This window comes from Pinus tabuliformis, chromosome 9 (genome assembly GCF_031772625.1).
Source record: "Pinus tabuliformis cultivar Carrire ecotype Pingquan chromosome 9, CPIR1, whole genome shotgun sequence".
Taxonomy (NCBI): Eukaryota; Viridiplantae; Streptophyta; class Pinopsida; order Pinales; family Pinaceae; genus Pinus; species Pinus tabuliformis.
In genome coordinates this window covers 89,782,846-89,793,059 of record NC_142307.1, presented here as the reverse complement: position 1 = coordinate 89,793,059, position 10,214 = coordinate 89,782,846, and the positions used below count along the sequence as shown (strand labels likewise).

General features: G+C 41.9%; 1 protein-coding gene across 1 annotated transcript; it reads left to right on the top strand.

Annotated features, from left to right (window-relative positions):
- Nucleotides 1-5,360: 5,360 nt before the first annotated feature.
- Nucleotides 5,361-9,551, top strand: LOC149147240 (uncharacterized). The gene has a single exon (XM_089441759.1). The coding sequence runs from the start codon at nucleotides 5,361-5,363 to the stop codon at nucleotides 9,549-9,551; it is 4,191 nt and encodes a 1,396-aa protein (XP_089297885.1).
- Nucleotides 9,552-10,214: the final 663 nt, after the last annotated feature.

Genomic DNA, 10,214 nt, shown 5'->3' with positions numbered 1-10,214 from the left:
GAATTTGGAAGCTCCATGGCCCGCCACGAGAAAAGGGATGTGGAAGCTCTTCTCTCCTTCAGAAACGCCATAACGGCCGACCCACAGGGATTGTTGTCCAAATGGACGGCCCACAACTCTGCCAACATATGCTCGTGGAATGGGATCGGCTACAGAGAACAGAGCAGAAGAGTTGTTTCCATAGACCTTCGTCACTCAGGCCTAAAAGGGACGCTTTCGCCTTCTCTGGGTAATATCTCTTTTCTGCGCACGTTGGAACTAAATGGCAATAAATTGAGAGGGAGAATTCCGCCAGAGTTCGGGCAACTTAAAGCCCTCCAAACGCTTGGCTTGGCATTTAATTATTTATCAGGTTCTGTTCCAGGAGAATTGGGGTTGCTTCAGAAACTTGAGTACTTGGGCTTATACAGCAACAATTTGGAGAATATTATTCCTCCGTCTCTTGGAAACTGCTCTTCCCTTACGGCACTGTGGATGGGTGGGTCTTCTAGTAAAATTGCGGGTTCTATTCCTGCAGAGCTAGGAAACTGCAGCCATCTTAGAACTTTAAGATTAGTTAGATTTAGATTAAAAGGTTTTGTACCGGATATCATATGCCGCCTTCCCCTTTCCGGTCTGCATCTTAGATTCAATAACCTTACAGGGAAGTTACCTAAAGCTATTGCTAATTTGAGTCACTTAAGAGCACTCGATCTTAGTTCGAATAACTTTATAGGAAGTATTCCCGAATTCATTGTCAATTTGACTCAATTAACTTACATCAATCTTGGTTCTAATAACTTTAGAGGAAGTATTCCCGAATTCATTAGTAATATGAGCCAATTAACTTCTTTACACCTTTATAGGGATAATTTTATAGGAAGTATCCCTAGAGCCATTACCAATTTAAAAAGATTGCATGTTCTTGATTTATAAAATAACTATTTAACCGGTATAATTCCAAAAGGTGTAGGAAAACTTCATTCCTTGGAATACTTACATTTGGAATCCAATAATTTAACTGGAAGTATACCTTATAGTATAAATGGTTTGTTTTCACTTCAGGTTTTGGATCTATCACAAAATAATCTGGAAGGACCAATCCCTAAAGGTATTGGCAATTGCACTTCTATGAAAGTTTTTTCTGCTCACTCCAATAAAATTTCTGGGACTTTGCTCACATCATTGACCAATTGTACCCAACTTAGACTTTTGGATTTAAGAAAAAATAGATTGATGGACGAACTTCCTTCCTACCTTGCATATTTTCATGACTTGAAAATTTTAAGTGTTGCTCATAATAATCTTAGTGGTGCTATTCCTCAATGTATTACAAATCTCACGAAGTTGCATGTGTTGGATTTATCCAACAATAGATTCAATGGAAAAATACCATCTCAACTTGAGAGACTCTCTGGATTTACAATCAATGAATCTGCTCCCATGGATGGAGTATTTTCAACTCAATTCGGATTTGTGTACTATGCAAATATTTCAGATGAAACACTATTTTATGAGAAAATGGTATTTGATATAAAAGCAGGTGAATACACACTATCATATGTGTTACCCATAGAAACTATATTTGATTTGTCTAGCAATGATCTCAATGGAGAAATACCCGCAAGCATTGGAGGTATGAGCAGCTTGCGATTATTGAATCTATCAAGGAATCAACTGGAAGGGTTAATCCCTGCATCTCTTAGTAACATCTCTGCTTTGGAGCAGTTAGATTTGGCTAAGAATAATTTAAGTGGAGAGATTCCTCAAGAGCTCTCTAAATTGTATGAGTTGGGTGTTTTTGATGTTTCCTCTAACAACCTCTGTGGCCCAATCCCATTAGGGACACAATTTTCCACTTTTAATGTTACTTCATTTCAAAGAAATAAGTGCTTGTATGGGTGTCCTTTAGATACATGCAATAAAAATAAAGGACCAAAGAGAGAAGAAAATAGTAGTACTATGAGTGGTAAGCCTGTAGTGGGATGGCTTAGTAGAGTGGATGAAAAGATGTCATTGATGGCTTTGGTAATAGGTCTGGGAATTGGATTTGTAGGAGTGGTTTTTGTTTTTGTAATGTGGGAGAAAGCCAGGCATTGGCTTTTGTCTCCGAAAAGGCCACAACCCTTTTACGGAGTGTATCGATTCCCTAATTAATGGGACTTTGTAAATCAGAAATTCTATCCATAAAATGTATGGTGAATAAAACAAATTGTTATATTAACAAATATTTTTTTCATTTACAAAGAAACAAAGAAATATTGATAAAAATTATGTCAATATCATTGTATAATAATGGTAAACATAAATAATAGCTAGTAATGTTTAATTGTATATGATATTGATATTACTTATAGTAATAAGTTATTTTTTTCAAATAATGTTTATAGTTATTTATACATCTTCATATGTACTATTGTTTTATATAAAATAAAATATAAATGTAGATAAAATTAGATGAAATAAATAAATATTGTTTATGAAAAAATGTAATTTCAAAATTTTTCAATTATATATATACATATATATATATTATCAATAATATTAATATATTATTTAATGAATAAATAATTAATTTTATATTTATGAAAATATGTATATCTTTAATATTCGCAAAATAAAGTTATCAATTTTTAGTTTTTAATATTTGTAAAATAAATTTGGTTGTTGAGGAAAATGCATATATTCATGAGTAAAAATTTAGATAAATGAATGATATGAATAACTAATGCAATGAGGTATTATCTTTTCACCACTGGTATGAAAATGTAATCAACGCTAATTTGTTCACAACTCACATCAAAAAAAATATAAGACATTATTTTCCTAGCCTACTCTTTTTCAACTCACATCAAAAAAATATAAGACATTATTTTCCTAGCCTGCTCTTTTTCAATCAGTGCACGGGATAAAGCATTACCCATACATAAAGCATTACCTATATATATATATATAGATGAATATATATATGATTTCATTCACGCATCTACTACCAATATGGTTCAAGCAAATATAAACATTGTACATTAAATCTAGTCTATGAACCAATTATGTGGTAATATTTAATTTTGGCAATTTGATATTAAAACAATTTGTAGTCAAAAGTTTTTCTAGACTCTTCCTTGGATGGCAAGATAGCTAAATTATTTGAAAATAATAATAATAAATAAATTTATTTAATATATATCAAATGATTATGGGTGTATTTTATTAGAATATATGTTGATTTTTAAAGAGTTAAAAGTTAAATTTAAAATTTCTTAGAGTAAAATTTTCATTTAATAATTATTGAATCTTATTTATTGTAATTGATATTTCACTTATACTGAATGAGATTTTACTATTTCCAATTGTACTTAATTTTTTGGCAAAAAATATATTCATCATTATTTTGAATTTAACTTTGTTTAAATAATTTAACATGTAATATTGGTCTTTATAGCCAATATTGTTTGATAAACATTGTAACACTGTTAAGTGAATAGATTAATAATAATGCTTAAAGGGGAGCTCTGACCTACTACGGATGCCTGCGCGCCTGCAGCCATTCTCTGCACCCTGCAACCCTAATCGCACCTGACGAATCACGCTTCGCAGCCAGACCTCTGCTGAAGGTCTTCCATGACGCAGCCAGGGGGAGGGGTGGGCGCTGCCCCCCCTCCTTTGAATGCCCACAAGGCCGGCGAGAAGACAATCAAAACCCCTCTGACTCCTCCTGGTACAAATCTCGAAAAAGAGCAAGAAGGCCGAAGGACCAATGACAACGAGATCCATGCAGATCAGCCTGCAGCCACCGACTCAGAAACTGAAACGCGCCAAAACGCCTCTTCGTCACAGCCAAAGGCGACTTCGGCTACTTGCATTCCAAAGGCGGCAGAACGCATCAAGATAGAACTGCCCAGTCATCGAATCAATGGAGAAATACAATACATGCAGGACCATGCCTTGATCGGAAAATTTCTGGGCTTCTGGCCGACAGAAAAAGCCCTGAACGGATGGATCGCCTCAAAGTGGAAACCTAAGGGACAAGTTACACTGCAACTGGGTCCAAAAGGCTTCTTCACAGCCATATTTAACTGTCTAGAGGACAAATCTAAGGTATTCGAGGGTGGCCCTTACTTCTTCAACTCATCAGGACTGTACCTCACAGAATGGAAGCCACAATTTAACCCTGATAAAGAAGATTTCAGTTGGGCTCCAGTATGGATCAGAATGTACTCCCTCCCTGTGGAATATTGGAAGGAAGAAACGCTTGCAGATATTGGCAACAGACTGGGGACCTTCATTAAAGTCGCTGAGGAAACAAAGAAGCGCAAATACACATCCTATGCTCGGATCTGCGTCAAGATGCACCTCACCAAGACTCTGGCAGACTCGGTAAGTCTCTTTCACGATGATTTTGAATGGAACCAAACTCTTGATTATGAACACATCCCTTTTCGGTGCCGCAAATGCCATGCGCATGGGCACCTGTTCAGGGACTGCCCTCTCAATCTGCATTCCAAAGCATCTCCCTCTGAAACCCTGACAGATTCGGAAGGCTTCACCATCATCCCCAACCGCCGCAGGCACACCAAGAAGAGTCAGGCAGCCCCAGAAATTACTACCAGATCAGACTCCAGGAACAAATTTTCTCCCCTGGCCAATCAAGATCCTCCCAGTGGGGAGCCTTTGGCTTCTGACTCTCAGCCCTCATCATCTTTCAATCCCCAAACCCACGAGCATACGGTTAATCTAAGCTCCTTGCAATCTCCGCTCCCACCTTTTGAAGACATCTCAAAGGCAGCCTCAGATCCCATCGACCCATTTGATGGCAAAGGGAAATCAGTATTAGCATCCAAACAACCTGCCTCTGACATGGATGTAGATGCAGCATTAGCGCTAAGCCTTCAGAATACCCCAGAGGAACAGGAGCAAAATACCCCTAGCAACATGGAACAGGATCCGGAGAATATTATCCTAGAAGGAATTGATATCCTAAAACTTGAAACAGCCTGTAAGCAAAAGGAATACAATACCATTCCTCCCTGGCAAATAGATCGGCTAGAAGGAGTCCTAGCCAGGGTACAGCACAACAAAAATCTAGGCATACAGGGAGGAAGTCCATGGGATATAAAAAAGAATCTCAAAGAAAACAAGAAGAGGGGACGCAAAACGGATCTGCAGCGAACCATTGCAGTGGGAGAATTGCTTATGGAATCAGGGAGATTCCCTAAGCTGACCAAGTTTTACAAACCTACAACACAGTTACCATGAAACTTATCTCCTGGAATGTGAGAGGACTCAACAGCCCCTCAAAAATCAGGATGATCAAGAACTTGATTCAACAAGAAAAACCTTCTATAGTTTTTCTTCAAGAAACAAAAGGCAGCACCATCGCCATGGATAAAGCACGAAACAAGATTTGGGCCGGCAGCAGCTCAATGTCAGTAGATGCCTCAGGGGCTTCGGGTGGATTAGCCATATTATGGAATCCACAGATTCTTACTCTCTACGACTTCCATGCCACCCATTTTCTCATTCAAGCATCCTTTCATCTAATAGGAACAAATATCCACGGGCATCTTTCAAATGTATACTTTCCGCAAAGCATACAGCAGAAATTGGATCTGTTGAACACGCTCTCCAGTTTAAATGAGCACAGACAGTTCCCGCTCTGGATCTGTGGAGGAGACTACAACATCATACAATCGCTAGAGGAGAAGACAGGTGGAAGAACAAGATTAGAAAATGATAGCAAAGGACTCAGAGATTTTATACAGGACAACCACTTAATGGACATTCCCACCACCAATGGGATCTATACGTGGACTAACAAGCGCAGCGGCATCAATCATATCGCCTCTAGGCTAGACAGGTTCATTCTCTCCGATAACGCAATCCATCTAGGAGGAGATTTCAATGCCTCTATCTTACCACACGGAGGTTCGGACCACTGGCCCATAATGCTTCAATGGTCCAGGCCGGGTACACGATGCAACAGGCCTTTTCGCTTTGAAGCCTTCTGGTTCACAAACCCAAATTTCAGGCAAATAGTGGAAGAGGCATGGAAGTCCTATAAGCCACCAGAAGGAGCCAAAATGTATCAATTCCAGCAAAAGTTAAAAAACTTAAAGCAAGTCCTCAAGAATTGGAATAGAACACAATTTGGCAACATACAGGAGAATCGACAAAGGTTGGAAAAGCAAATGGAAGCACTACAGCAAGACATCATCAGAGAAGGCCGAACAGAGGAACAGTCCCAACAAGAGCAAATCCTCTGGCATCAAATAGAAGAACGGAGGAAACAAGAAGAAACACTCTGGCGGCAAAAATCACGAATCAGCTGGCTAAAAGATGGAGAAAAGAACACAAATTTTTTTCATAGGACAGCTATACAAAGGCGCATGCACAATAACATCACCTTCATCAACAATCAGCAAGGAGAGCGAGTGGAAGCCCACGAGGACATGGAGAAGGAATTAACAAATTACTTTCAAGACATCCTTAAAGAGCCGGAAGGAAACAGGGACGCAGAAATTAGAGCCATCACTCAGCATATTCCTCGAATAATAACTGAAGAGCACAACAACAAATTGCTTCAGCCCACATCTCTAAAAGAAATTGAAGAGGCAATGAACCAGCTCAAGGACGGCAAAGCCCCTGGACCAGACGGATTCACTGCCAATTTTTACCATGAATTTTGGGAGCTAATCAAAGAAGAGGTTTGGGAACTGGTGGAAGAATCAAGAAGCATGCATTGGATTCTTCCAGCCCTCAATACTACCTTTATAGCATTGGTCCCCAAATGCGCTGAACCAAGTAAGCCTGAAAGCTACAGACCCATCGCTTTATGCAATGTCATATACAAACTCATCACCAAGGTCATCGCAAATCGGCTCAAACCTCTCTTGCCATTACTCATTTCGCCGGAACAAACAGGTTATGTCGAAGGGCGGCAGATCATGGATGGCATCATCTTATCAAATGAGGTGATTCACTCTCTCAAAATTCTAAAAAAGCCAGGTATGCTTCTAAAATTAGATTTATCTAAAGCATTTGACAAGCTCAGTTGGAACTATATACAAAAAATGCTTATAGCTTTTGGCTTCAGTCACACTTGGACAAGATGGATCACCAATCTTATCTCCTCTCCAAGCTTTTCAGTTCTGTTAAATGGTTCTCCTTCCTATCCTTTTCGGCCTTCGAGGGGCATAAGACAAGGGGACCCTTTGTCGCCTTTCCTCTTTGTCCTCATGGCAGAAGGGTTGGGTAGACTGCTAAAGGCAGCTGTCTCCTCTCAAATGCTCAAAGGCATATCTGTTCATGGCCTTCCACCTCAATCCCACCAGCAGTTTGTGGACGATACTATGCTATTTGGGCACCCATCCTCGCAAGAAGCCTCTGTCTTTAAATCTCTGCTCTCCATTTTTTCCAAAGCTTCAGGTACATCCATCAATGCCACGAAATCCCAGCTCTACTTCTTTAACACTCCACCCTCCACTCAAAGGAACATTGCCCGAATTTTGCAGTTCACTATTTCCAAGCTTCCGTCGACCTACTTAGGGGCTCCCCTGGCCGCTGCCGCTATAAAACATTCCTCCTGGCAGACTCTTCTTGATAAGCTAGAATCCAAACTTTCCCTTTGGACATTCCGAGCTCTTAATATTGCCAGCAGGCTGGTTCTGATAAAATCGGTCCTTCAAGCCATGCCTTTGTACCTCTTTTCTCTTTTGGCGGCCCCAAAATGGGTTCTAAAATATATTCGCAATCTTCAGCGTAATTTCCTTTGGGGGTCATCTGGCTTGAATAGGAAATGGGCGCTTGTAAATTGGCAGGAAGTCTGCAAACCAAAATCAGAAGGGGGCTTGGGCCTGCGGGACCCTATACAGAGCAACAATATTATGGGTGCTCGTATGTGGTGGAACTGGATCACCAAGCCCAATTCACCTTGGGCCAAACTATGGCAGGCCAAATATGCACCAGGCAGTCAATGGAATGATTTAATCAGAATCAACTCTACTACTCCAGGATCACCTATATGGAATGCAGCCAAACCCCACAGCAAGTTCATCCAAGAACATAGTTTCTGGGAAATACATTCCGGCAATACGGCAAGATTTTGGGAGGACTCGTGGCAGCAACTCCCCAAGCTCGCTACAGTATTTCACAAGCCTCTCTGGCAAGAGCAGATGCAGCAAGCACACCTCACTCATGTACATCAATTTTGGCAACATTCAGCAAGTCCTGACTTCAGAATCTGGAAGAAGGCCAGTCTCTGGCAGAGAGATTGGCTAGGAGAAACATATGAGGACATAGATCAAGAATTATCATACAGAAGAATTAGACACTCCACTCATCAGGATCGACTCAGATGGGGCCACAAGCCTAAAGGTACATTCTCCACCAAAGAGGCCCACCAGCTCAGATACACAGACAATCAGATCAATAAGGACCACATATGGGAAAAGATCTGGCAACCAGGATTATGGCCTAAAATCTCTACCTTCCTATGGCTGCTCAGCAAAAGAAGAATTCTCACATGGGACAACCTGGTAAAGCGTGGATTCGTGGGGCCATCAAGATGCCCAAATTGCAACACTCACTCTGAGACAATCGGTCATCTCATGGAAACCTGTCCACTAGCAGCGCAATTATGGAGGCAAGTTGAAACTCGCAATATGAGAACAGAAGCCAGGACAGAAGATATAACAGAGAATTTAAGGAATTGGGCCAAAACCCCCTTCAAGAGTCAGCTTCTCAACACTCTGTGGAACCTCTTACCAGGATTCATATATTGGACTCTTTGGAAGGAAAGAAACAATCGAATTTTCAACAACTCTTCCCGGTCCATTGAGGCCTTGTGGCTAGTCTTAACCAAACACCTGCAAGAAACACTTGCCATCAAATCCTGGTCAGATGCAGATATGCCAGACTCCCCAACGGAATGCCGGATTCTGAAGGCATGGAACATAAACCTCTCAGCAACACCGAAGGAAAGTACCCGAACCTCTATCAGCAGCGCCTCTCCTACCAGCTGGTCCCCTCCAGCCTATGCTACATACAAGTTAAACTTCGATGGTGCAGCCAAAGGCAATCCTGGGCTTGCGGGCTATGGAGGACTTATCAGAAATCACTCAGGGGAAATAATACAGATCTTCTATGGCTCGCTAGGCAAAGATACCAACAATGTAGCTGAATTAGAAGGATTATGGAGGGGCTTATGCCTTGCAGAACAGAACAGATACTTCCCTTTGGAAGTAGAGGGAGATTCCTTTATTCTTATCAATGCGGCTCAAAGAATTCAGGCAGGCACGCCAGCCGTCAAGGTAGCCACGAGCTGGAGGCTACTTAGCAGGCTGGAATCTCTGGAGGAAAAGCTACAAACTCCCCATAGTTTAACCTTCAAGCACGTAAGAAGGACAACGAACAAAGTGGCAGACAAACTAGCCAACCAAGGTGCTTCTCAGTGCATTCAGTACTTCGCAGGATCCCTGGATACCTCAGAAGATGACAAGCTTAACCATGACTGCATCTCTCTGGCACAGAAGGATCTCACCCTCCCGGATGCGGGTGTGGCGGAAACGTGTTGATGGCACTGGCCATCACGTGGGCAGATGGCAGGCCCGCGTGGTCAAGGGGCTTCATGCAAAGCGGGATATTAAACCGCATGAGGTTCGGCAGCACAAGGCATTAATGCCTGTCTTCTCAGCTCGCGCGAGGAGCATGGCGATCGAGGCAGTGGAGCGATTAAATGGAGGAGGGCTTGGTCTGCAGCAGAATATGGGAGAGCTATGTCTGGAACCCCTGCTCCGCTCAGAGGGGAATGAGAGTGAGGTTCTGAAGAGCGCTCCGCCGGTTTCAGGGCAAGGAGCCAGCCACTGTACTGAGATAGCGTTTGTTTTCATAGCGGGAGGAGCTCCGAGTGATTGTGTGAAGCTGCAACTGGTTAATTTGGAAATGCCGAGGGAAAGGCCGCGTATGGGCAGCAGAAGAGGAGGAGGCAGAGGCAGGGCCTTTACGCAGCGGCAAGATTACAATTCGCCCTCCTCCTCTATAGAAGTAACGTCAATGCCTCAGAGATATCAGGGCAGCAATGAGGAGGATGGTGGTCATGACAGCAGACGCCCAAGTTCAGAGGAGGGTCAGATGGAGCTCCCCACACTCAGGTATCGGCTCCCCTGCCCTCAAGCTAATTCTACTTTGGTTGTTTCTATTATGATTGAGCCGGGCATTTCTCAAGACGCGGAGGCTGA